The 27132-nt window shown below is 45.2% G+C and overlaps 1 protein-coding gene across 1 annotated transcript in view; it reads left to right on the top strand.

The window, feature by feature from the left end:
* The window catches only part of LOC137310273 (deleted in malignant brain tumors 1 protein-like), a 35994-nt gene extending 9582 nt beyond the window's left edge, over positions 1 to 26412 (top strand). Inside the window, exons 2-13 of the mRNA XM_067978172.1 lie at positions 2494 to 2898; positions 5192 to 5224; positions 6183 to 6491; positions 9195 to 9449; positions 21779 to 22093; positions 23468 to 23782; positions 24524 to 24617; positions 24748 to 24845; positions 25005 to 25319; positions 25499 to 25816; positions 25900 to 25977; positions 26060 to 26412. Of these exons, the coding sequence (XP_067834273.1) occupies positions 2494 to 2898; positions 5192 to 5224; positions 6183 to 6491; positions 9195 to 9449; positions 21779 to 22093; positions 23468 to 23782; positions 24524 to 24617; positions 24748 to 24845; positions 25005 to 25319; positions 25499 to 25816; positions 25900 to 25977; positions 26060 to 26412 (2888 nt within the window). The remainder of the gene's footprint in view (positions 1 to 2493; positions 2899 to 5191; positions 5225 to 6182; positions 6492 to 9194; positions 9450 to 21778; positions 22094 to 23467; positions 23783 to 24523; positions 24618 to 24747; positions 24846 to 25004; positions 25320 to 25498; positions 25817 to 25899; positions 25978 to 26059) is intronic.
* The last annotated feature ends 720 nt before the right edge of the window (positions 26413 to 27132 follow it).

Raw genomic sequence — 27132 nt, 5'->3', positions numbered from 1 at the left:
AGGGAGGTAGAAGTTTGGAACTCTCTTTCGCAAACGGCAGTTGATGATCGCTCAATTGTTAATTTCAAATCTGAGTTTGATAGATTTTTGTTAACCAAAAGTATTAAGGGATATGGGGCTAAGGCGGGTATAAGGAATTAGGTCACAGATCAGCCAAGGTCTCATTGAATGTCGGAACAGGATCGAGGGACGAAATGGCCTACTCCTGTTCCGATATTCCTGTGATCCGATGTCAACACAAGGAGCGGGCCTCAAGACCACCGCCTTCTCAGGGCATCTACACACGGGTAATAAATGGTCAGATCCCGCGTTGCCCTCATCCTGAGAACAATGTAAGATCTCGGTACACATAAAGATGAGCGGATTTATTCTCCATGCGTTACACATCGACCAGAGCAATTATTATACAGTGTTAAATAACGCGCAATATTTATGTCCCTATCCCTCGTGCTACGACAATTCGAGTTGAAATCGGTGACCAGTGAGAGATATCTGAATTAATCAAAGTGGCCACAAGTGGATTACTAAAGGCAGATATTTTTTAGCAAATTTAATGGAGGCTTTAGGATATATCACGAATTGTATAGGTTATAAAGACAACGAAAGTAAAGTACACACAGTGTATGTAGAGTTCAAGAAGGAATGTAAAATAGGCGCATGGCACAGGAGGAGACGGAGCAGAATGGATAGAACATTAGGTGTCAGACACGAAACAAATGAGTCGGGTTAATGGGTCTTGTTTAGTTTGAAGATGGGTCAGAAATAGTGTACCCAGTTGTCAGTGCTGCGGGTGTATATATGTATGTATGTGAGTGTGTATGTGTCTGTGTCTTCGTGTATGTGTCTGTGTGTGTACCTTCGTGCATTGTCCGTATGAGTGTATCTGTGTGTGGTTATATGGTCAGCTGTCCTGTGTGTATGTGTGTGTATTTGTGTATGTGTGTGAATACTAATTTTCTGCATAAATTGTTGGCACGTCACAAATGTTAGAATGCTGTAGAGACTGTGTTTGCGGTTTCATATGGAATGAAGAACAGGTGAAATCACAGACCCCGGTATCATTGCTTACACAAAGTGACGGGAATATTTACTCACAGTTTGTTATATTTGTAACTTTTCTTTCTGATATTTTCATTCATTTCTTGCCGGAGCGAACTCTAATTCTCAATGTCTCATTTCAGGCAGACCCGGGAACAGTCAGGCTGAACGGTCAGGTAATCGCCCTTTATTTCAGATTCTCTGTTGAGGTGAATAGAATATATGCATTGTAAGGGGAAGCTAGATAAGCAGATGAGGGAGGAAGGAATAGAAGGATATGCCGATAGGAGGAGATGAAGTAGGGAGGGAGGAGGCTCGTGTGGAACATAAACACCGGCAGAGACCCGTTGGGCCAAATGGCCTGTGTCTGCGCTGTAGTTTCGATGTAACCGAGCCCATGGAGATCGCATGACCATCCAGCCTCGCCTCTTTCTTGTTTGGCTTCGGGGGCAAAATTTCTTCCAATCCTAACTGGAGGTGGGCTCTTATTACATTTAGCCAATCAGATCTGAGCATGAAGGACAGCTGATCATTGAAGTCATGCCCATCTGTTGCCCTCTTCAGACTGAAATGCATTCTGAGCAGGGAGCCCATCCGCCCCGTGGGAGCCGCTCTGGTGCAGGGAATCTCCCGGTGACTGGGGTTTAATGCACTGTAACCGCTTGGTGTTATTTCTGATATTTTACACACTGTGAGACTGGTGAATGGGGACAGTCCGAGCGCTGGGAGACTGGGAGTTTAATACACTGTAACTGCTTGATTTTATTTCAGATGTATTATTTCAGAATCTGTTGAGGCAAATAGAATAGATGCATTTCAGTGGAAGCTAGATAAGCAGATGAGGGAGAAAGGAATGGAAGAATATGCTGATCGGGTGAGATGAAGTCGGAAGGGAGGAAGCTCGTGTGGAGCTTAAACAGTGGCAGTAGCGCCGAATGGCCTGAGTCTGCGCTACAGTTTCGAAGTAACTCGTTGTAACCGAGCCCATGGAGATCACATGACCATCCAGCTCCCGCCTCTTTCTCGATTGGCTCCGGGGCAAAATGTCTTCCAATCCTAACTGAAGCTGGGCTCGCATTACATTTGGCCAATCTGTTCTGAGCATAAAGGAGAGCTGACCATTCAAGCCACGCCCATCTGTTGACCTCTTCAGACTGAAATACATTCTGAGCCGATCGCCCATCCGCCCCGTGGGAGCCGCTCTGGGGCTGGGAATCTCCCGGTGACTGGGAGTTTAATACACTTTCACCGCTTGGTGCTATTTCTGATATTTTACAGACACTGTGAGGCTGGTGAATGGGGACAGTCCGTGCACTGGGAGACTGGGAGTTTAATACATTGTAACCACTTAGTGTTTACAGACTGTGAGACTGGTGAATGGGGAAAGTCCGTGCGCTGGGAGACTGGGGGTTTAATACACTGTAACCGCTTGATGTTATTTCTGATATTTTACAGCGACTGTGAGACTGGTGAATGGGGACAGTCCGTGCGCTGGGAGAGTGGAGATTCACTACAGAGGACAGTGGGGGACTGTGCTAGACTCTCCCTGGGACCTGCCGGATGCCACTGTCGTGTGTCGGGAGCTGGGCTGCGGGCCCGCGCTGTCAGCACCGGGCGGGGCTCACTTTGGGGAAGGGTCCGGACCCGTTGTGACGTATGGTGTTCGGTGCGGCGGGACCGAGTCCGCTCTGTGGGAATGTGATTCAGGTCAATGGGGTCACTATCCCCTGCCACACTCCTTTGATGCCGGCGTCAACTGCTCAGGTAAAAATCTTGCTTCTGTCTCTCATCTCCCGACGGGCCTGACGGTTTCCGGGAAAAACGAGAGTAAAATAATCCGGGATTCTCCGTACCCAGAAAGTGAGATGATAATTCCAGTATTCTCAGATTATTATTCATTTATTATTATTAGATCACTGTTTGTGTTATAATAGCACAATTATTATATTTAATAAACACCCCACTCTGGGAGCAGTACATACCTGATACGCGACACATTTACAAAGCAGAAAGAACAAGTTCCCATTGAGATTTGACCCAGAGCCGCGGTGAATGAACCGAACCGCTGGAAATGTCCCAATCTCAATCCAACTCTCCATTCTGAACCCATCAGCCGCTACTGGGCATGCGCCATGAGCCTGGCTGTGCCCCTGCGCTCATCGCCTGATGTGGTTACAGTACAGAAGGAGGCCATTCGGCCCATCAGAACCTGTGCCGGCTCTTTGTAAGAGCAATCCAGTTACTCCCACTCTCCCGTTCTTTCCCCGTGGACCTGCATTTTCTTTTCCTTTCAAAAAATTATTCAATTCCATTTTGAAGGCCACGATGGAATCTGCATCCACCATACTTTCAGACAGCGCATTCCAGATCATAAGCACTCGCTGCGCAAAAAAGTTTTTCCTCACATCGTCTTTGGCTCTTTTGCCAATCACCTTAAACCTGTGTCCTCAGATGCTCGACCCTTCTGCCAATGGGAAGTTTCTTTTCATTTACTTTATCTAAACCCGTCATGATTTTGAACACTTCCATCAAATTTCCTCTCAACCTTCTCTGCTGTAAGGAGAACAACTCCAGCTTCTCCAGGCTTTCCACATAACTGATGTCCCTCATCCCTGGAACCATTCTGGTAAATCTTTTCTGTACCTCTCTAAAGCCTTCGTATCTTTCCCGAAGTGTGATGCTCAGAATTGGACACAATACTCCAGTTGTGGCCCAACCAGTGTTTTGCACATGTTCAACATAACTTCCTTGCTTTTTGTACGCTAAGCCTCTATTTATAAAGCCCAGGATCCGGTATGCTTTTTAAATCGCTTTCTTAACCTGTCCTGCCACCTTCAGGGATTGGTGCACATGTACCTACAGGTCTCTCTGTTCCTGCACCCCCTTCAGAATTGTACCAGTTAGTTTATATTACTGCTCCTCGTTCTTCCTGCCAAAATATATCACTTCGCACTTCCCTGCATTAAATTTCATGCGCCATGTGTCCGCCCATTCCACCAGCCTGTCTATGTTCTCCTGAAGTCTATCACTATCCTCCTCACCTTTTACTACACTCCCAAGTTTTGTGTCATCTGCAAATTTTGAAATTGTGCCCTGAACAACCAAGTCCAAGTCATTTAATATATATCAAAAAAAGCAGTGGTCCGAAAACCGACCTTTGGGGAACACCACTGCTCACCTCCCTCCAATCCGAAAAAACAACGGTTCACCACAGCTCTATGTTTCCTGTCACTTAGTCACTTTCGTGTCCATGCTGCCACTGCCCATTTTATTACATGAGCTTCGATTTTGCTGACGAGCCTATTATGTGGCACTTTATCAAACGTCTTTTGAAAGTCCATATGCACATCAACCGCATTGCCCTCATCAACCCTTTTTGTTAACCCATCCAAAAACTCGATCAAGTTAGTTAAACAAGATTTACCTTTAACAAATCCGTGCTGGCTTTCCTTTATTAAATCGGATTTTTTTACACAGAGATTTTACACAGATTCTGAAGCTGTTACTGTGGAGAGAGGTTGCTCAGCCTCGGAAAAGCCTGTGCAATGGGTCCGTGGTTACTGTGGGCACCATGGGAAGAAACTGTACAGTCAGATCCCACAGTGTGCTGCCTTTCCTCTTTATTTGATACTTTCATCAATTTAAAAAGGACAGAATCTCAGGCAAAAGAGTTAAAAAGAGCAGGAAAACATTTCCACTAAACACACAATCCCGCAGATCTCCTGGAACATGAATAGGGAGTTCTCCTGGAATTGTGGCCCCTAGTTCTAGGCCATCAAGGCAGATTAATTGGCAATTTGCACCATTTGCTGGTTGTGGGATCTTGCTAAGCGCAAAATGGCCGTCTCTAAAAAATGCTGGTATAGTCTCTTGTGAATTGTCCGAGAATGGATCATTAATGTTCCAGGCAGACTATTTTAGAACAATTGTCACTAAAATTGTTGGTAAGTTACAAAAGTGACAGTGTTAGACAGATAGTGTTTGCGGTTTTATAAGGAATGAAGAACAGATGAAGTCACAGACCCCGATATCGTTTCTTACACAAAGCGATGGGAATATTTACTAACTGTTTGTTGTACTTGTAACTTTTCTTTCTGATATTTTCATTCATTTCTTGCCCGAGCGAACTCTAATTCTGAATGTTTCATTTCAGGCAAACCCGGGAACAGTCAGGCTGACCCGTCAGGTAATCGCCCTTTATTTCAGAATCTGTTGAGGGAAATAGAATAGATGCATTTTAGTGGAAGCTAGATAAGCAGATGAGGGAGAAAGGAATGGAAGAATATGCTGATCGGGTGAGATGAAGTCGGAAGGGAGGAAGCTCGTGTGGAGCTCAAACAGTGGCAGTAGCGCCGAATGGCCTGAGTCTGCGCTACAGTTTCGAAGGAACTCGTTGTAACCGAGCCCATGGAGATCACATGACCATCCAGCTCCCGCCTCTTTCTCGATTGGCTCCGGGGCAAAATGTCTTCCAATCCTTACTGGAGCTGGGCTCACATTACATTTGGCCAATCAGTTCTGAGCATAAAGGAGAGCTGACCATTGAAGCCACGCCCATCTGTTGACCTCTTCAGTCTGAAATACATTCTGAGCCGATCGCCCATCCGCCCCGTGGGAGCCGCTCTGGAGCTGGGAATCTCCCGGTGACTGGGGGTTTATACACTTTAACCGCTTAGTGCAAACACACTGTGAGACTGGTGAATGGGGACAGTCCGAGCGCTGGGAGACTGGGGGTTTAATACATTGGAACCGCTTGATGTTATTTCTGATATTTTGCAAACTGTGAGACTGGTGAATGGGGACAGTCCGTGCGCTGGGAGACTGGGGGTTTAATACATTGGAACCGCTTGATGTTATTTCTGATATTTTGCAAACTGTGAGACTGGTGAATGGGGACAGTCCGTGCGCTGGGAGACTGGGGGTTTAATACACTGTAACCGCTTGATGTTATTTCTGATATTTTACAGAGACTGTGAGACTGGTGAATGGGGACAGTCCGTGCGCTGGGAGACTGGGGGTTTAATACATTGTAACCGCTTCGTGTTAACAGATTGTGGGACTGGTGAATGGGGAAAGTCCGTGCTCTGGGAGACTGGGGGTTTAATACACTGTAACCGCTTGATGTTATTTCTGATATTTTACAGAGACTGTGAGACTGGTGAATGGGGACAGTCCGTGCGCTGGGAGAGTGGAGATTCACTACAGAGGACAGTGGGGGACTGTGCTGGACTCTCCCTGGGACCTGCCGGATGCCACTGTCGTGTGTCGGGAGCTGGGCTGCGGGCCCGCGCTGTCAGCACCGGGCGGGGCTCACTTTGGGGAAGGGTCCGGACCCGTTGTGACGTATGGTGTTCGGTGCGGCGGGACCGAGTCCGCTCTGTGGGAATGTGATTCAGGTCAATGGGGTCACTATCCCCTGCCACACTCCTATGATGCCGGCGTCATCTGCTCAGGTAAAAATCTTCCTTCTGTGTCTCATCTACCGCCGGGTCTGACGGTTTCCGGGAAAAGCGAGAGTAAAATAATCCGGGACTGTCCGTACCCGGAAAGTGAGATGATAATTCCAGTATTATCAGATTATTATTAATGTATTATTAATATTAGGATCACTGTTTGAGGTTTTAATATCACTGTTACTTTATTTAATAAACACCTCCACCGGGAGCAGTAAATACCTGATACGGGACACATTTACAAAGCAGACAGAACAAGTTCCCATTGAGATTTCACCCAGAGCCGCGGTGAATGATCCGAACCGCTGGAAATGTCCCAATCTCAATCCAACTGTCGATTCTAAACCCACCAGCCGCTACCGGGCATGCACCGTGAGCCCATCTATGCCCCTGCGCTCATTGCCTGATGTGAGATAGAATCATAGAATGGTTACAGCACAGAAGGAGGCTATTCGGTCCATCGAGCCTGTGCCGGATCTTTGCAAGAGCAATTTGGTCCCATTCCCCCGTTCTTTCCCCGTACACCTGCATTTGTTTCCCTTCAATTATTTATCCAATTCCATTTTGAAACCCAAGATTGAATCTGCTTCCACCATACTTTCTGGTAGCGCATTCCAGATCATAACCACTCACTGTGTAAAAAAAAGTGTTTCCTCACGTTGCCTTTGGTTCTTTTGCCAATGACCTTAAACCTGTGTCCTCGGGTTCTCAACCCTTCCACCAATGGGAACAGTTTCTCTTCATTTTCTTCAGTTTCTCTTTATTTACTTTAAATAACCCGTCGTGATTTTGATCACTTCTATCAAATTTCCTCTCAACTTTCTCGGCTCCAGGGAGAACAACTCCCGCTTCTCCAGTCTATCCATGTCACTGAAATCCCTCATCCCTGGAATCATTCCAGTAAATCTCTTCTGCACCCTCTCTAAGGCCTTCACATCCTTCCTAAAGTGCGATGCCCAGAACTGGACACAATACTCCAGTTGTGGCCGAACCAGTGTTTGTAAAAGTTCAACAAACCTTCCTTGATTTTGTACTCTATGCCTCTGTTTATGAAGCCCAGGATCCCGTATGCTTTTTTTTTTATCGCTTTCTCAACCTGTCCTGCCACCTTCAAAGATATGTGCACATATACCTCCAGATCTCTCTGTTCTTGTGCTCCTTTTAGAATTGTACCTTTTAGTTTATATTGCCTCTCCTCGTTCTTGCTGCCAAAATGTAACACTTCACACATCTCTGCATTAAATTTCATCTGCCATGTGTCCTTCCATTTCATCAGCCTATCTATGTCCTCCTGTTGTCTATGTCCTATGTCTTCACAGTTGACTACACTCCCAAGTTTTTTCATCTGCAAGTTTTGAAATTGTGCCCTGTACACCCAAGTCCAAGTCATTAATCTATATCAAGAAAAGCAGCGGTCCTATTCCCGACCCCTGGGGAACACGGTTGTGTACCTTCCTCCTATCCGAAAAACAACCGTTCACCACCATTCTGTTTTCTTGTCACATAGCCAATTTGGTATCCATGCTGCAAATGCCTATTTTATTCCACGAGCTTCAATTTTGTTAACAAGCCTATTATGTGGGAGTTTATCAAACGCTTTTTGAAAGTCCATACGCAACATCAACCGCATTGCCCTTATCAACCCTTACTGTTTCCCCATCAAAAAACTCAATCAAGTTCGTTTTAGCAAGACTTGCCTTTAACAAATCCGTGCTGGCTTTCCTTTATTAAATCAATTTTTTTCATAGCTTCATTGTCTGTGTAAAATCTGTGACTGTGGAGAGAGGTTTCTCAGCCTCGGGAGAGCCTGGCCAATAGGCCCATGGTTACTGTGGGCAGCACGGGAGGAAACTGCACAGTAAGATCGTGCATTTCCTATTTATTTGATGCTTTAATGAATGTTCAAAAACCCAATTAAAATGGACAGAATCTCAGACAATGTTAAAACGAGCACAAAAACCTTTCCAATAAATACACAATCCCGCGGATCTACTGGGACATGAATGGGGAATTCTTCTGGAATCGTGGGCCCTAGTTCTGGGCCTGCCACTATCAAGACAGATTAATTGGCAATTTACACCATTTGCTAGCTGTGGGATCTTGTTGAGCGCAAAATGGCTGCCTCTGAAAAATGCCGCTGTAGAATCTTGTGAATTGTCTGTGAATGGACTATTAATGTTCTAGACAAACTATTTTAGAACAACTCTCCCTACAATTAAGTACACCGGGTTGCACAGGAATGGAAAGACCACAATGGTGGACCTGGATATCTCATACCTCTCCGTCCATTTTTCTCCAGGTCTTTATCCATCTCTTTCTTGAATTTGCCGAGTCTGATAACTTCATATCTCTCGATTCAGTTTAACTCCTCTCACTAAACCAGTATTCTGAAAGATCCTTCAGTATGAATGGGTTAAACGCCTAACCTGCCCACAATAATTATACATGACCTCTCGTTTATGACAGAAACATTTTAGTATTGATTCCCTAAACCTTTGACCGTCTCAGTGCCGATTATGCAGTAGCTCCTGGACTAAATGTTGCAATGTCCAGATGACAATTTCAAAATAGACGGGATCATCTTAAAAAAAAAAGTTCGCAAGATACACGACGATTAGATAGAAATTGATAACATGAACACTTCCCCTCAAACTCTCACCATCTGAATATAAAGCCTTAAAATACTCACTGTATAATTCCCAGGAAGTTCCAAGCCCAGACTGGTGAATGGAGGCAGTCCCTGTGCGGGGAGATTGGAGATTAACTTGAGTGGAATCTGGAGGACAGTTTGTGGTGATCAGTCCTGGGACTTACCGAATGCCGAAGCTGTTTGTGAAGAGCTGGGCTGTGGCTCTGGAGTAGCAGCGGCGCTTGATGCTCACTTTGGAGAAGGGTCAGGGCCTGTTATTGGTCCGCCTGGCTGCGGACACCAGCGAGATGTTGGAGTAATCTGTTCAGGTACAAACTCCGATAACTTTGTGAAGGATAATGTACAATATAATATGTTAACAGCTTGGCAAAGTTAAAGACCATCACGGATAGTTAGTGTAAAGGGCTACAGTGAAGGAGGAAGTCGAGAAGTCACAGGGGTACATGGGCGTGATTGGCCAGAAGGCTCAGAACATCTAGTGGGAAGTGGATAACAATAGGTTAACAATACAGAAGTTAGTACTGGTATCTGTGTATTGTGAATTGATTCTGTGTGATGGAGTCTAACATAGTTTAGATTAGGCCAAAGCTAAGCAATTAAGATGTGTCAGTCTAAGGCAATTTAAGAAGAAAGGCAGAATTGATTTAAAGGGTCTTTATGAAGAATTGTGACTTAGTTTAATGACAACATGTCTGGTTTTAAATTGCTAATATACCGAGAAAGGGTGTACGGTAACAGCCTTGCAAGATTATCTTATCTCCAGCGATAAGAGATGGAGCCATTCCCATTCCAGCTCCAGTCACCGACATTCCAGCCAAAATGAAGTTTATGTGGCGTAATGTTGCCATTTGCTAGTGCCGTTGGATATGACACATAACAATCACATGATAATAGTTATAGAGTTAATAGATGCAAAGCAAGTGACGTTGCTTAGAATTTAACCATCTAGGTGTATAAATATGACTGTACGTTAGAATAGGTTGTACTCAAACTGCAAACTGCCTGATGAGCCGTAAATTCGGACCACCCCGATGAATCACCTTAGTATGGGTACATAGACACATTACTTGTATGTACTACTCAGTGTTCTGTCATTAATTAATAAACAGCTATCAGATATACCAGGTCTCAAATTAAACAATGAATAAGAAATCGGGACTGAGGTTCTTGTCTCCCACCTTTCAACATCGAACATTGTGCAACCAAACTGGTTACAAATAATGTGGGCGCCTCCAGACAGATAGTGATAGATTGGAAACGTTCACAGTTTGAAAAAGGGGAGAGTTTTAAACAGTATTTAGTATTCAATTTCTTCACCTTTTGGGTGAAAAGACAGAATTTAGCATGGAAGGCCGCCATAATTCACCGCTTACATTGGCTCACACAACCAATCAGAAGTTAGTTGTTATTTTTCAATTCTATAACTTCGACAGGACATTTCAGATAGGTCAATGCATTGGGGCCGAGAGACAAAATGTTCCATTTCCTCCCACGTGCCATGAAAAATGTCTTGATCCGTAAAATTAGAATCGGGCATTTACACGGAGCAGGCAAAGGTGAGGCATTCACTTCCTCTGCTTCGGAGCGGCCTCGTATTGTACCTCTTGTTTACTGGGGTTTATTATACCCCCTGTTGACCGGGCTTTCATTGTACCTCCTGTTGACTCGGATTTCGTTGTGCTCCCTGTTTACTGGGCTTTCATTGTACGTCCTGTTTACTGGCCTTTCATTGTACCTCCTGTTTACTGGGCTTTCATTGTACGTCCTGTTTGCTGGGCTTTCATTGTACCTGCTGTTTGCGTGGTCTTCATTGTAACTCCTGTTTACTGGGCTTTCACTATGCCTCCTGTTTGCTGGGCTTTCATTGTGCCTCCTGTTTACTGGGCATTTCACTGTGCCTTCTGTTTACTGGGCTTTCAGTGTACCTCCTGTTTACTGGGCATCCATTTTACCTCCTCTTTGCCGGGATATCACTGTGCCTCCTGTGTACTGGGCTTTCATTGTACCTCCTGTTTACGGGGCTTTCATTTTACCTCCTGTTTACTGGGCTTTCATTGTATCTCCCGTTTACTGGGCTTTCATTGTAACTCCTGTTGACTGCGATTTCATTGCCCCTCCTGTTTACTGGGCTTTCATTGTACCTCCTGTTTACTGGGCTTTCATTGTACATCCTGTTTACTGGGCTTTCATTGTGCCTCCTGTTCAATGGGCTTTCATTTAACCTCCTGTTTACTGGGCTTTCACTGTACCTCCTATTTACTGGGCTTTCATTGTACCTCCTGTTTACTGGGCTTTCACTGTACCTCCTGTTTACTGGGCTTTCATTGTATCTCCTGTTTACTGGGCTTTCATTGTACTTCCTGTTTACTGGGCTTTCATTGTACTTCCTATTTACTGGGCTTTTATTGTACTTCTTGTTTACTGGGCTATCATTGTACCTCCTGTTTACTGGGCTTTCATTGTACTTCCTGTTTACTGGGCTTTCATTGTACTTCCTGTTTACTGGGCTTTCATTGTACCTCCTGTTTACTGGACTTTCATTGTACCTCCTGTTTACTGGGCTTTCATTTTACCTCCTGTTTACTGGGCTTTCATTGTACCTCCTGTTTACTGGGCTTTCATTTTACCTCCTGTTCACTGGGCTTTCATTGTAACTCCTGTTTACTGGGCTTTCATTTTACCTCCTGTTCACTGGGCTTTCATTGTACCTCCTGTTTACTGGGCTTTCATTTTACCTCCTGTTTACTGGGCTTTCATTGTACCCCCTGTTCACTGGGCTTTCATTGTACCTCCTGTTTACTGGGCTTTCATTTTACCTCCTGTTTATTGGGTTTTCATTATACCTCGTGTTTACTGGGCTTTCACTGTGCCCCCTGTTTACTTGGTTTTCACTGTACCTCCTGTGTGCTGGGCTTTCATTGTACCTCCTGTTTGCTGGGCTTTCACCGTGCCTCCTGTTTACTGGGCTTTCACCGTGCCTTCCGTTTACTTGGTTTTCATTGTGCCTCCTGTTTCTGGGCTTTCATTGTGCCTCCTGTTTCTGGGCTTTCATTGTACCTTCCTGTTGACTGGGCTTTCATTGTACCTCCTGTTGACTGGGCTTTCATTGTACCTTCCTGTTGACTGGGCTTTCATTGTACCTCCTGTTTACTGGGCTTTCGTTGTACCTCCTGTTTACTGGGCTTTCATTGTACCTCCTGTTTACTGGGCTATCATTGTACCTCCTGTTTACTGGGCTTTCATTGTACCTCCTGTTTACTGGGCTTTCATTGTACCTCCTGTTTACTGGGCTTTCATTGTACTTCCTGTTTACTGGGCTTTCATTGTACCTCCTGTTTACTGGGCTTTCATTGTACCTCCTGTTTACTGGGCTTTCATTGTACTTCCTGTGTACTGGGTTTTTATTGTACCACTTGTTGACTGCGATTTCATTGTACTTTATGTTTACTGGGCTTTCATTGTACCTCCTGTTGACTGGGCTTTCACGATACCTCCTATTTGACTGGGCTTTCATTGTGCTTCCTCTTCACTGGGCTTTCATTGTACCTCATGTTCACTGGGCTTTCATTGTAACTCTTGTTTACTGCGTTTTCATTGTAACTCCTGTTTGCTGGGCTTTCATTGTACCTCCTGTTTACTGGGCTTTCATTGTATCTCCTGTTTACTGGGCTTTCATTGTGCCGCCTGTTGTTTGGGCTTTCATTGTACTTCCTGTTGTATGGGCTTTCATTGTACTTCCTGTGTACTGGGCTTTCATTGTACTTCCTATGTACTGGGCTTTCATTGTACTTCCTGTGTACTGGGCTTTCATTGCACCTTCCTGTTGACTGCGATTTCATTTTACCTCCTGTTTACTGGGCTTTCATTGTATCTCCTGTTTACTGGGCTTTCATTGTATCTCCTGTTTACTGGGCTTTCACTGTACCTCCTGTTTGCTGGGCTTTCATTGTATCTCCTGTTTACTGAGCTTTCATTGTGCCGCCTGTTTTTTGGGCTTTCATTGTACTTCCTGTTGTATGGGCTTTCATTGTACTTCCTGTTTACTGGGCTTTCATTGTGCCTCCTGTTTACTGGGCTTTCATTGTACCTCATGTTGACTGAACTTTCATTGCACCTCCTGTTTACTCGGCTTTCACTGTACCTCCGGTTTACTGGGCTTTCATTGTATTTCCTGTTTACTGGGCTTTCATTGTACCTCCTGTTTACTGGGCTTTCATTTTACATCCAGTTTACTGGGCTTTCATTGTACCTCCTGTTTGCTGGGCTTTCATTGTGCCCCCCTGGATGATAAAGGAGATAGTGAGTAAAGTGAAACGGAAAAAAGAAGTGCGTATGACTGTTGTCAAGTTAATAACACAAGTGAGAACCAGGCAGAATATAGAATGTTCAGAGGGGTAGTGAAAACGGAAATAAGAGGGGCAAAGAGATAGATTATGAGAATAGACTGGCGGCCAACTTAAAAGGGAATCCAAAAGTCTTCCACCTGCATGTAAACAGTAAATGATTCATAAGAGGTGGGGTGGCAGCGATTAGTGACCATAAAGGAGATCTAGTCATGGAGGCAGACGGGATGGCCGAGGCACTGAAGAAGTACTTTGCATCGGTTTTTACCAAGGAAGAAGATGCTGCCAGAGTGTCAGTAACAGAAGATATAGTTGAGATACTGGATGGGCTAAAATTGATAGAGAAGAGTTAATCGAAAGGCTAGCTGTAATTAAAGTAGATAAGTCACCTAGTCCGGATGGGATGCATCCGAGGTCGCTGAGGGAAGTAAGGGTGGAAGTTGCAGAGGTACTGGCTATAATCTTCCAAACATCCATAGATACGGGGGTGGTGCCAGAGGACTGGACAATTGCAAATGTCAAACCCTTGTTCAAAAAAGGGTGCGAGGATAAACCCAGCAACTATAGCCCAGTCATTTTAACCTCAGTCGTGGGGAAACTTTTAGAAACGATAATCCAGGAGAGAATTAACAGTTACTTGAATGAGGGCGGATTGGTTAGGGAAAGCCAGCACGGATTTGTTAAAGGCAATTCGTGTTTGTTGATGAGGTAACAGAAAGGGTAGATGAGGGCAAAGCAGTTGATGTGGTGTATATGACATACTGGGAGAAACAGTCCGAGTTGAACTGGACGTGTTGCAGCCGTCAGCCTGTGGCAGCTGCAAAGGTCCATTTGACAGGTGGGGGGGGGAGACCCTCACCCATTGCAGGAGGCCGCTCTGTCACTTGGGACAAAGTGTGGCCTCCACCACCCCCCTCCGGATGGTCAAAGTGACCAACATGCACACTCACCCCGGGGTCTGGAGACATGTGCCTACCTTGCAGACCCCCTCAGATGCACATCTTGCGGATGGGGGCCGCCGTAGCTGCAGTCATGACCCCCTCGGAGGGCGAACAACATCACCAGCCTCGCCATCCACGCCGTCCACCTCTGACACGTGGAAACCCACAACAGAGTGCTGTGACACATCCACCTGTACAGCAGGAGGGAGGGCTACCGCAGAAGGAGACGCGTCGCAGAGGGCACTACCCTCGCCACAGGGTCCACAGACCGAGGCGCAGCTCCCCGGACCTCTCCGAGCAGCAGTGCACATGGAGGCGCAGATTCACTCAACATGTAGTCGTGGAGATCTGCAGGCTCTTTCATGCCGAGCTGCTCCTGGCTGGCCCGTGCACCATCTGCTTACCTGTCGCTGCCAAAGTCACCACTGCCCTCCACAACTTCTCCACCGCATCCTTCCAGGGTGCAGCCGGGTACATCGCCGATGTCTCTCATTCGTCTGCGCGGAAGAGCCCTGCAAATACACCTGCACCTACTCTGCAGTAACACAATGGGTGGCATCAGTGGTGGGTCCTCATAGTGATGCCCAGGAGCGGGCATTATTGCACACAACAGACAGGATTCGCGGAGACCTGGCAGTAGTGGTGCCAATATAATATGTAATGTGCGTTGGTCAGAAATTCAATATAGGTAACAACCATAACAAACCCTCAAACACCCTTGTGCATCCCCTTCATGCTCACGACACGTTTGCCTTACGATGCCTACTGCACATATGTGATGCATGCCCTGTGGCTGCAGCACAGGTAGTGGCAGGTTGAGTGAGGCTGGCCGTGAAAGAGATGCACGAGAGGGTGAGTATGAGATAGAGCCATGAGATTGTATGAGGATTGGGTTGAGTGGTAGTGGCGGGATGAGTACTGGCGAGGTGAGTAGGTGCAGGTAAGATGAGGATGGGGTTTGAGTGGGTATGAGGGGTGATGTGACAGAGTAGTGTTGGCGGTGCCGAAGGAGATGTGGGGTGGGGGCGGTGTTGTGGCAGACGGAGTGTAGGGGAAAGACTACGTGTTCTCACTGTGGCTGACCTGCTGCGGTCATTGGAGCGCCTCCTGCACTGTATGCAGGTGCGTGATATGTTGGTGGTGCAGGTGACCCCCTCTGCCACCTCGAGACACGCCTTCCTGGTGGCAGAGGCAGGCCGCTTCCTCCCGCCCGCCGAGTGGAAGATCTCTGTCCTCCCCCTCCTCCTCACCCCATCTGATGATACCTGGGGTGAGGCATCATTAAACTGGGAGCAGCCTTCCCCCATGGTTCCTCCATGCTGTAATTTGTTCCATTGGTTGCAGCATCTGTCAGTGGAGGACTGCCCCTTTAACTAGAGAGCCTCCAGCTGACAGATCGTACTGCGCATGCGCAGCCCGCCCGACGCCGGAGGAGCAGGTAAGTGATTCCAATTAGTGCATTGCCTGCTACGATGGCGCAGGCAACCCACTAATTTCACCGGGCGCGGAGGCCACGCTCCCGAAACCCAACCCGCCGGAAACCCGCAGGCCTGCTAAAATCAGGCCCAATGGGTTTAAGTTGTATCCCGCTGGCTTTAATTGCTGGCGCGAGTCCTGCATGCGGGGGCTGCGCGCTCATCTAAACGCGTCACTGGGGAACCCGAAAGTGGGCGGGTTGGAGCCGGGCTCCGCATCCGCCCGGGAATCCTCGATTTTCGGAGCCCCTCCCGCCACGACCTTGCCGTCTTGGACGTCCGAAAATCGAGCCCATTGTCTCCAGTTCTGGGCACTGCACTTCAGGAAAGATGTGAAGGCCTGAGAAAGGGTGCAGAAGAGATTTACTGGAATGACCCCAGGGATGAGGGACTATAGTTACGTGATAGACTGGAGAATCTGGAGTTGTTCTCCTTGGAACATCGACAGTTGCAAGGAGATTTGATAGAGATATTCAAAAATCATGAAGGGTCCAGACAGAGTGGATAGAGAGAAACTGTTCCCATTGGCAGAATTGTCAAGGACCAGGGGACATAGATTTAAGGTGATTGGCAAAAGATCCAAAGGTGACATGAGGCAAAACTTTTTGCATAGCGAGTGGTTCGGATCTGGAATGCACTGCCCGAGGGAGTGGTGGAGGAAGATTCAATCATGGTCTTCAAAAGGGAACTGGATCAGTAATTGAAAGGAAAAAAATGCAGGACTGCGGGGAAAGGGCGGGGGAGTATAACTAGCTGGATTGCTCGTGCAGTGAACCGGCGCGGACTCGATGCGCCAAATGTCCTCCTTCCTTGCTATGATTCTAAATAAAAGGAGCAGTAGAAATCCAGCGTTAATTTAACATTTTGTTATATCGAATATCATCTCATTTCCAATAAAAGATAAAGTAGAAACCTAGCAACGTTTAATTATTTTATTACATTCGACACCCATCTCACTTCCTGTAAATGGAATTGTAAAAACCCAGCAATGTTTGATTATTTTGTTATATTTCATATCATCTCACTTCCTGTAAATGGAATTGTAAAAACCCAGCAATGTTTGATTATTTTGTTATATTTCATATCATCTCACTTCCTGTAAATGGAATTGTAAAAACCCAGCAATGTTTGATTATTTTGTTATATTTCATATCATCTCACTTCCTGTAAATGGAATTGTAAAAACCCAGCAATGTTTGATTATTTTGTTATATTTCATATCATCTCACTTCCTGTAAATGGAATTGTAAAAACCCAGCAATGTTTGATTATTTTGTTATATTTCATATCATCTCACTTCCTGTAAATGGAATTGTAAAAACCCAGCAATGTTTGATTATTTTATTATATTTCATATCATCTCACTTCCTGTAAATGGAATTGTAAAAACCCAGCAATGTTTGATTATTTTGTTATATTTCATATCATCTCACTTCCTGTAAATGGAATTGTAAAAACCCAGCAATGTTTGATTATTTTATTGCATTCAATCTCCTTTGATTCCAGTAATGGAGCAGTACTAACCTCTGATCTTTATTTCTTTTCTTCTGTGTGACATTCAATGTATTCCCCTATAGCGGAGCACTAAACCCCTCAATTGATTGATTTTTAACTTTATTTAATCATCTTGTCACAATAGGTTAATAGAGCACTGCAAAACTTGCAGCGTTTGCTTATTGTATCGAGTTTAAACCCGGAGTCATATCCAAGTAAAGGGGCAGCATGAATAATTGTAATGAGTTGTACACAACCTCTCCTCCCAGTAAATGAGCAGAATTGAATGGACCGTCCATTATATTCCTCGGCCGATTTTCTCTTTTCCATTGCCTTCAATAAAAGGGAACATCCTTAAGGCGAATATTTGTCGGCGAGTTCCATGTCGCCTAATTTACACCATGTCCCAAAGTTAAAATTAACCCCATAGTGACTTCTTCGGTTTAAATTTGAGCACATGTTTCATGAACTGCAGAACATATTTTGTCGGACAGAAACAAACTGAATCAGTTGTGATAAATTAATTCCATTATTACAGATCCTTAGTCTTTGGGCCATTTAACGTGTAGACATTAAAAGGTCAAATTACCGAATGTAGGGGAAGTGGGTCCCTTCAGAGGTGGAAAGATATACAGTCAACTATTGTGGTTTAACTTGAAATGGGTTCTCTGGACCCGGATCCAATGCAAGCCCCGAGGTAAGAGCGGGGCAGACGTTGGGGATAATTTTCACATTCGTGCGATAGTGTAAAATTGGCGATAGCGAATATGCCCCCGGTTTACATCTCTCCAGATGTTTGTCAATTGCCTTCAATGGAAATAAAATCATGAGATATGTAAAACGAGCTGCCGATTTCCTATCGCCCATTTTAAACCATCGCAAAAAGTCAATATTCCCCTCAAGTCAGTGAAATTGGATGTGAAAATAAGAATATTATTTTAACTGGGTTTCAGCAAACCGAATACAAACTAGCAATACCCCAGTGGTGGGGAGTAGGATTTGGTAAACGTAGGGCCCAATGCTTCAGGGAAGCCAGGAGAGTGCACGCACAGCTTGACTCGGTAATTCTCAGTGACTCCGCCAGTGGGCACGCAAAGGGAGTCAGGTCCGCCTTGGGGAGAGCGCCACAATATCATCAAGTTCAATATTACCTGGGATTTTGAACTATCCAAGGTCATTGACCAGAGATCGTGTTTAAAATGATTCACTTGAATGGACCCAGGGAATGTTTTATTAAAATTGTTCTGGGGGAGCGGAGTTGGTAAGCAACATTTGGTTGAAGGGCAATTGCAACATCTTTAGGTAAATGATCATACAGAGTAAACACATACCGAGGATCAGAAGAAATATAACCCTGAACTATCATGATATTCAATACAACAACCAATTCTTCAGAAGTGAAATAGAGAGAAAGAATGGGTGTAATTGGTCTCGGGCATTAGCCCAACACGGGCGACAGAGAATCGGCGGTCCGTTTTCCACTGCTCCCATTTCGCACTCCACCCGTCTTGCACTCCGCCAGGTTTTCTTTACCATTCAGTTCAACAAAAAAGAAAATGGATTAGGGTGTAAAATGGGCCGCTGATTCTCATCGCCCATTTTGCGGTGTAAAATGAGCCACCGATTCCCATCGCCCGTTCTGCCCGATTCTCATCGCCCATTTTGCCCAATTCGAATGACTCAGTTTGTGGTATAAATGGGCCGCCGATTCGCATCCCCTGATTTGCCCGACCGCCTGAGACCAATTTCAACTCCAACAATTCTGGAAAGAGGAAGCTAAAGTAATTTGAAAACATGGTAAATTGGTGCTCAAAGAGATTTACAGAGACATGGGATCGAGCAGAGCAGAGCCACAAAACACAGCACTGTGAACTGAGTAGAGAACTTTAACATGAAGAGGGCAGAGAAGACGCTAATACATCAAAATAATTGGTGATTGTTCAGTAACATAAATATAAATGCAATTAATCATTTCGGCAAAAATACCTGAGCTTCTGGAAAAGCGAATTAACAAATATAAAAGTGCATGGGATTGAAGGTGACCCTGTACCATGGGTTGGGACGGAGGAAAAAGGGAGTACGGATAAAGGGATTATTTCTGATTGGCAGGATGTGGCAAGTGGTGTTCAGCACAGGTTTGTACTGGGGCCTTAGCTTTTCACCATATTTAGGACTGACTTGGATGAAGGAATAGAGAGTTGAATGACCTAGTTTGTAAATGACACGAAGTTAGGAGGCACAGTAAGTTGTGTCAATGAAATAAGAAAGTTACAACGGGACGAAAACCGATCAAGTGAATGGGAAAGTCTGTGGCAGGTGGAGCCTCACGTGGGCCAGTGGGAGGGTATATACTTCGGATCCAATAAAGAAAATTCAGAATATTTCCTTAATGCTGAGAGACTAGGAAATGTGGAGGAGCAAATGGGTTTGGGTGCCCAGGCACACACATCACTAAAAGTTAGTGCACAGTTACAAAAAGTAATCAAAAAGGCGAATGAAATGTCGATCTTTATATCAAGGAGGCTGGAATACAAAATTGTGCTTCATTGTACAGAGTTTTAGTCAGACCCCATCTGGAGAACTGCGATCAGCCATGGGCACTATACATCAGGAAGGATATATTTTCCTTGGAGAGGGTGCAGAGCAGATTCACCAACATGATACATAGAAACATACATAGAAAAATAGAAAATAGCAGCAGGAGAAGGCCATTCGGCCCTTCGAGCCTGCTCCGCCATTCAATATGAACATGGCTGATCCTCCATCTCAATGCCATATTCCCGCTCTCTCCCCATATCCCTTGATGCCTTTTGTGTCTATAAATCTATCCAGCTCCTTCTGAAATATATTCAGTGACTTGGCCTCTACCGCCTTCTGCGTAGAGAATTCCACAGGTTCACCACCCACTGAGTGAAGAAATTTCTCCTCATCGCAGTCCTGAATGTCCTACCCTGTATCCTGAGACTGTGACCCCTCGTTCTGGACCCCCGCCCCGTAGCCAGGGGCAACACCTTCCCTACATCCAGTCTGTCTAGCCCTGTCAGAATTTTATACGTTTCAATGAGATCCCCTCTCATGCTTCTAAACTCAAGTGAATACAGGCCAAGTCGACCCAATCACTCCTCATATGACAGTCCTGCCATCCCAGGAATCAGTCTGATGAACCTTCGCTGCACTTCCTCGATGGCAAGTATATTCTTTCTTAGATAAGGAGACCTGAACTGCACACAATACTCCAGGCCCTGTATAACTGCAGCAAGACAACCTTGCTCCTGTACTCAAATCCTCTTGCAATGAAGGCCAGCATACCATTTGCCTTCCTAACTGCTTGCTGCACCTCCATGTTTGTTTTCAGTGACTGGTGCACAAGGACACCCAGGTCCCTTTGTACATCAACACTTCCCAATTTATCACCATTTAAATAATACTCTGCCTTTCTGTTTTTTCTTCCGAAATGGATATCTTCACAGTTATCCACGTTATACTGCATCTGCCATGTATTTGCCCACTCACTCAACTTGTCTAAATCGCCTTGAAGCCTCTTTGCATCCTCCTCACAACTCATGATCCCAGCTAGTTCTGTGTCATTAGCAAACTTGGAAATATAAAATTTGGTTCCCTCATCCAAATCATTGATATATATTGTGAATAGCTGGGGCCCAAAAACTGATCCCTGCGGTACCCCACTAGTCACTGCCTGCCACCCCGAAAAAGACCCATTTATTCCTACTCTTTGTTTCCTGCCTGTTAACCAATTTTCAATCCATGCCAGTATATTACCACCAATCCCATATGCTTTAATTTTGCACACTCACCTCTTATGTGGGACTTTATCAAAGGCCTTCTGAAAATCCAAATAAACCACAACCACTGGTTCTCCCTTATCTAGTCTATCAATTACATACTCAAAAAACTCCAGGAGGTTTGTCAAACATGATTTCCCTTTCATAAATCCATGTTGACTTTGTCCAATCCCGTTGATATTTTCCAAGTGTCCTGTTATCACATTATTTATAATAGACTCTAACATTTTCATAAGCATGATACTTGGGCTAATAGTAGGAACAGTAGTAGTAGTAACTCTCGTGCTAGCAGGTGTGCGACTGGTAATACTAGCTTTAGCATAAGTAATGATAATAATATTAGCAGTATTGATATAATACTAGTACTCGCAGTAGTAGTGGTGGTAGTAGTCCGAGAAGTAGTAATAGTAATGGTAGCTCTAATGGCGGTACTTGTAATAGCATTTAGTTTTTGTTAAGCTGTAACCAGAAGAAATGTAAATCCACCTTTCCTGTTTATTATGATCATTATGACCTAATTAGTGCTTACTAATATTTTAATATTATTAATAATTGCTATTGTACTTATTATTACTATTTAGATCACAGAGTGCTCAGACTGGTATCTGGGAGCAGCCGATGTTCCGGCCGGGTGGAAGTCCAATACGGAGAACAGTGGGGGACGGTGTGTGATATTTACTTTGGTTTAGAAGACGCCAGTGTGGTCTGTGAGCACCTTCAGTGCGGGGCAGCAATCGCAAATCCAGGAAGAGCTCACTTTGGGGAGGGAACCGGCCCAGTGTCGAAGACTAACTATAGGTGCCGAGGGAGCGAGTCCCAATTGTGGGATTGTCCGGTTTCCTCCTGGGATCAGTTTAGATGCTCACATGGGAATGACGCCAGTGTTATCTGCTCGGGTGAGTCCTCCTAGTCTATTGAACTGATTTTTCATTTGACACTAAGAGGATCTGAGTTGTGTTTGACGATCGATTGTTCACAAGTAAAATAGTGACGCACCGAAGGGTTTCAATCCATTACATGTTTAATAGATGAATGTCTCGAGTTACGGTGTTTATGTCGGTCCGTGTGAATCCAGAGCATTATCCACAATCCGCCACCAAGAGGTATTCAATCTCCAAACTCCATCAAACAGCCCCGGGGGTCACTGCTATAGGATAGAAATGCTGCACCAGCATTGAAACCTCTATAACGGTTACCGGCTAAAATGATAAAATTATAACACTTTTAAGGGATTCGATATGGTCGATGCAGAGAAGATGTTTCCACTTGTCTGGGAGTCCAAAAGTAGGGGCCATCAAAATAAGATTATCACTACTAAATCCAATAAGGATTTCAGTGGAACCTTCTTCACCCAGAGAGTGGTTGCAATGTGGAATTCGCTACCACAAGGAGTGGTCGAGGCCACTCGCATAGATGTACATTATGGGAAGGTGGATAAACACATGAGAGAGAAAGGAATAGAAGGATATGTTGATGGGGTTAGGTGATGTAGGGAGGGAGGAGGCTCGTATACAGCATAAACACTGGCATATTCCTGTGGGGCCGAATGGCCTGTTTCTATGCTGTACATTCTATGTAATTAATATCCATTACACAGAATGTTTTATAATGAATTGTGAGTGAAATATCTCATCATTTACATCAGTGTGCTGTACCTCTGATTATTTCACGGACTTTACAATTTTCCTGGTGTCCTGGATATCACTTATCCCTCAACCAGCACCACCATCTGGTCCGTTATTTCAGTGCTGTTTTCAGAGCAAATCGTCTCCAGCGTTTCATGCATTGGAACAGAGGAACATGTGGACAGGAAGAGGCCCTTCAGCCCCTCGGGCCTGTCCCGCCGTTATAGCAGTGACTACAATCAAAAGTACTTCATTGGCTGTGAAGCGCTTTGGGACGTCATGGGAAGGCTTTTTGAATTGAAACTTCTGTCTGTTTCTCTCCATATTGGATAGGATGAACTGTGAGCAGTCGGGAGCTCCTGCCTTCCATCACAGCACTTATCAATAGCCGGCCTGGGCAGCCCGCCCTCCAGTTTGTGTTTCCTCCTTTCCCCAGATTAGCCACCGGAAGCTACCCGGCATCTGGTTAAACTCTATTCACTGAGAAAAGGAAATGGGGAGAGGATCCGCCCACAGTCCGTGTGGGTAATTATTAGAGAAACTTTAATCATTAACATTTATAATAACTGTCCGGTGAGAGTTAGTAAATTGTGGGATATTTTTGTTTCAGTTGAACCGTATTTCTCAATGTGTTTCTTTTTGTAGATGAAGGTTGGCCGCCGAGACTGACCAATGGGGGAAGCCGCTGTGACGGGCGAGTGGAGATTTACTACAACGGCAGCTGGGGGCGAGTGCAGGATAATCTCTGGGATTTAAATGATGCCAACGTGGTCTGCAGACAGCTGGGCTGCGGCTATGCGATATCCGCTTATAACTCGTCAAAGTACGGAGAGGGTGAAGGGCCCGTGTGGGTGAATGATGTCCAGTGCGACGGATACGAGTCGCAGCTTCGGAACTGCAGCTCATTCACATTGAATCCGCTTCTCACTGACCGCATCGGCGTCGGGGTCCTGTGTTCAGGTGAAAAAATGGTTAACTTTTACAGAACCATAAAGGGTAATTTCTAAACTGCTGAGAAAAGTGGTGCAGGTCAGGATACAGGCAGCAGAGTTTTGGATGAGCTGAAGGTTATAGAGTGTGGAATAAGGGAGTCCGGCGGGGAGAGCATTGAAATGGTCGATTCTGATGGTAACAAAGACATGGATGGGATTTTCAGCGGTAGATGGGCTGCGGCAGGGCCGGAGGTGAGCGATGTTATAGAGGTGGAAGTATGATATCTTTGTGACGGAGAGCAGATGTGATTGGAACATCAGCTCGGGGGTCACATTTTCTGGGGTTGTCCTGGTTTAAGTTGAATTATGCAATATGTAAGTGTAGACAGGTGTTTTGGGATGTACTGGCGTAAGTTGAATTATGCCGGATGTAAGTGTAGACAGATGTTTTGAAGTTGTACTGCTGTAAATTCCATTATGCAGCATATAAGTGTGGACAGATGTTTTGGGTTATACTGGTGTAAGTTGAATTCTGCAGTGTGTAATTTTAGGCAGATGTTCTCGACTGTACTTGTGTAAGTTGCATTATTCAGTATGTAAATATAGAGGGTTTGTACTGGTGTAACTTCCATTACCCAGCATGCAAGTACAGTCAGATGCTCTGGGGTTGTACTGATGTTAAGTTCAATTGTGAAGTATGTAAGTGCACACAGATGTGCTGGGGCCTTATTGGTGTAAGTTGCATTATGAGGTATGTTATTGTAGACAGATGTTCTGGGGTTGGACACGTGTAAGTCGCATTATGCAGCATCTGAACGTAGTCAGATATGCTGGGGCCTTATTGGTGTAAGCTGCATTAAGAGGTATGTAATTGTAGACTGATGTTCTGGGGTTGCACAAGTGTAAGTTGGATTATGCAGCATATAAGTGTAGTCAGATGTTCTGAGGCCTTATTGGTGTAAGTTGCATTATGAGGTATGTTATTGTGGACAGGTGTTCTGGGGTTGTACAAGTGTCAGTTGCAGTATGCAGCATTCAAGTGTGGACAGATGTTCTGGCGTTGTACGACCGTGAGTTACAGTATGAGGCATGTAAGAATAGGCAGATTTTCCGGGTTATTGTTTCATTTATCTATGTAAGGGGCATAACAAAGCTTCAGGAAACTTTTCTTTAGCTGACGAAGCAGTGGTTGGATTGAGTGATGAGATTATAATGTATTGGAAGTATAATCCTCTTGTATTGTCCAACAGATCACGTGCAGATAAGACTGTCTGACGGTGGAAGCCCATGCGCTGGGCTAGTGAAAGTTTATTACAATGGCACCTGGGGCTCAGTTTGTGATGATTCCTGGGACTTGGCCGACGCTGACGTGGTTTGCAGACAGCTGGGTTGTGGAAATGCGTTGGAGACGGCACTTCCTGCTTCTTGTGGACAAGGCATAGGCCCAGTTTGGTTGGATGAACTGAGCTGTTCGGGTAACGAATCGTTTCTCTGGGACTGTCCCTCAGCACCGTGGGGTCAACACGACTGTACTCATAAAGAAGATGTGATGGTGGTGTGTTCAGGTAAGGGCGCTGTCAATCTGCTCATTTTCTGCAGTGTATTACCTGAAGCTTCACTCGGGAGATTTCTGAAATAATTACCGACAACCAGTGAACACAACCAGTACAACATGTGGTGTGCAGTGTGAACATACAACGAGTTATCAGTCGTACCACCTGGATATTTTATGTTTCATTGACAGAGCACAAAGAGATGCGGCTGGTGAATGGACAGCATCGCTGTGAGGGGAGAGTGGAAGTGTTCTACAATGGGACCTGGGGAACAGTGTGCTCGGAAAATCTGGACCGAAAGGATGCAGAAGTGATCTGTAAACAGTTACAGTGCGGCCCCATCACATCTATTAAGTATGACACTCGGTTATTCGGAGAGGGATCCGGACCCATTTGGCTCGATGAGATGGAGTGTAATTCACACGAGTCGTTCCTTTGGCAGTGTCAGTCTGACCCGTGGGGTGAACACAACTGTAATCACAGGGAGGATGCAGGTGTTGTTTGTTCAGGTAACACGACGAACCTCTCAATGTGCGGGCGTCATTTCAAACATTGGTGCCCAATACATTCAGCATGTTTCTGTTCTCAACAGATGTCAAAGTGCCGGAGAGATCCCACAGTTCAAGAGTCTGCGTTCGAGACTCTGGTTCGAAAGATGGACATTTACCAGGTGCTTCCTACTCTTCATACCAAATATCTGACTTGTATTCCTGGCTTGTACGAAATAAATATGACATTGTTCTCTTTGCCAGACCTGGGACAACCTGTGAGGCTGGTTGGAGGTAACACCAACTGCTCCGGGAGAGTGGAGATATTGTCCAATAACGGCTGGGGCACTGTGTGCGATGACTCCTGGGATATGGCCGATGCCAATGTTGTCTGCAGACAGCTGCGCTGCGGCCCCGCTCTACTGGCCCCAGGAGGGGCCGCATTTACCCGTGGCGACGGTGTTATTTGGCTGGATGTGGTGAAGTGCACTGGAAGTGAATCCTTTCTGTCCGACTGTCGTTCCTCACCGCCAGGTCAACATGACTGTTACCACAAGGAAGATGCCGGTGTGATTTGTTCCGGTAAGGGTCGCAGCGGGATTTTCCTCGTTCTCTGAAAATGACTCATTGATTTCGTAAATTAAGTCCAACTTTTATCTTTAATGTAAAATTCCTAATAATTTACGCTAATGTAATGTTTGTACAATATATTCCACAGGGCCCGATTTGCCCCCTACTGCTTCTCCGTCCACATCTGCAGGTATTTATCATCTGTATCAGTGTTAGCATTCGCATTCATATTTTATTTTACTGTATTATTACTAATATGGTCATCAATACCATTCTTGATTCAGGAATTGTGCCGTTAGATTGGACATTTCCTAATGTTACTCCATTATTTAAGAAGGGTGGGAGAGGAAAAAACAAGTCCACAGTTTAACGTCAGTTGGAGAGAAGCTACGAGAATGTGTATTAAGCATAGAGTGACTTGAATAAATATGAGCTATTCAGGGGGATTTAACTTGGCTTTGTTAAGGGTGAGTCATGTCTGAATAATCTAGCTGATTTTTTTTAGAGGAGCTCACTAATAAGGTGGTGATGACGTGTTTTTTTTATTCATTCATGGGATGTGGGCAAGGCCAGCATTTATTTCCCATCTCTAATGGCCCTTGATAAGGTGGTGGTGAGCCGCGTCCTTGAACCATTGCAGTCCGTGTGGTGACGGTTCTCCCACGGTGCTGTTAGGTAGGGAGTTCCAGGGTTTTGACCCAGCCACGATGAAGGAACTGCAATATATTTCCATGTCAGGATGGTGTGTGACTTGGAGGGGAACGTGC

This window comes from Heptranchias perlo, unplaced genomic scaffold (assembly GCF_035084215.1).
Source record: "Heptranchias perlo isolate sHepPer1 unplaced genomic scaffold, sHepPer1.hap1 HAP1_SCAFFOLD_240, whole genome shotgun sequence".
Taxonomy (NCBI): Eukaryota; Metazoa; Chordata; class Chondrichthyes; order Hexanchiformes; family Hexanchidae; genus Heptranchias; species Heptranchias perlo.
The sequence above is the reverse complement of the archived record's forward strand: the minus strand, read 5'-3'. Positions and strand labels throughout refer to the sequence as shown.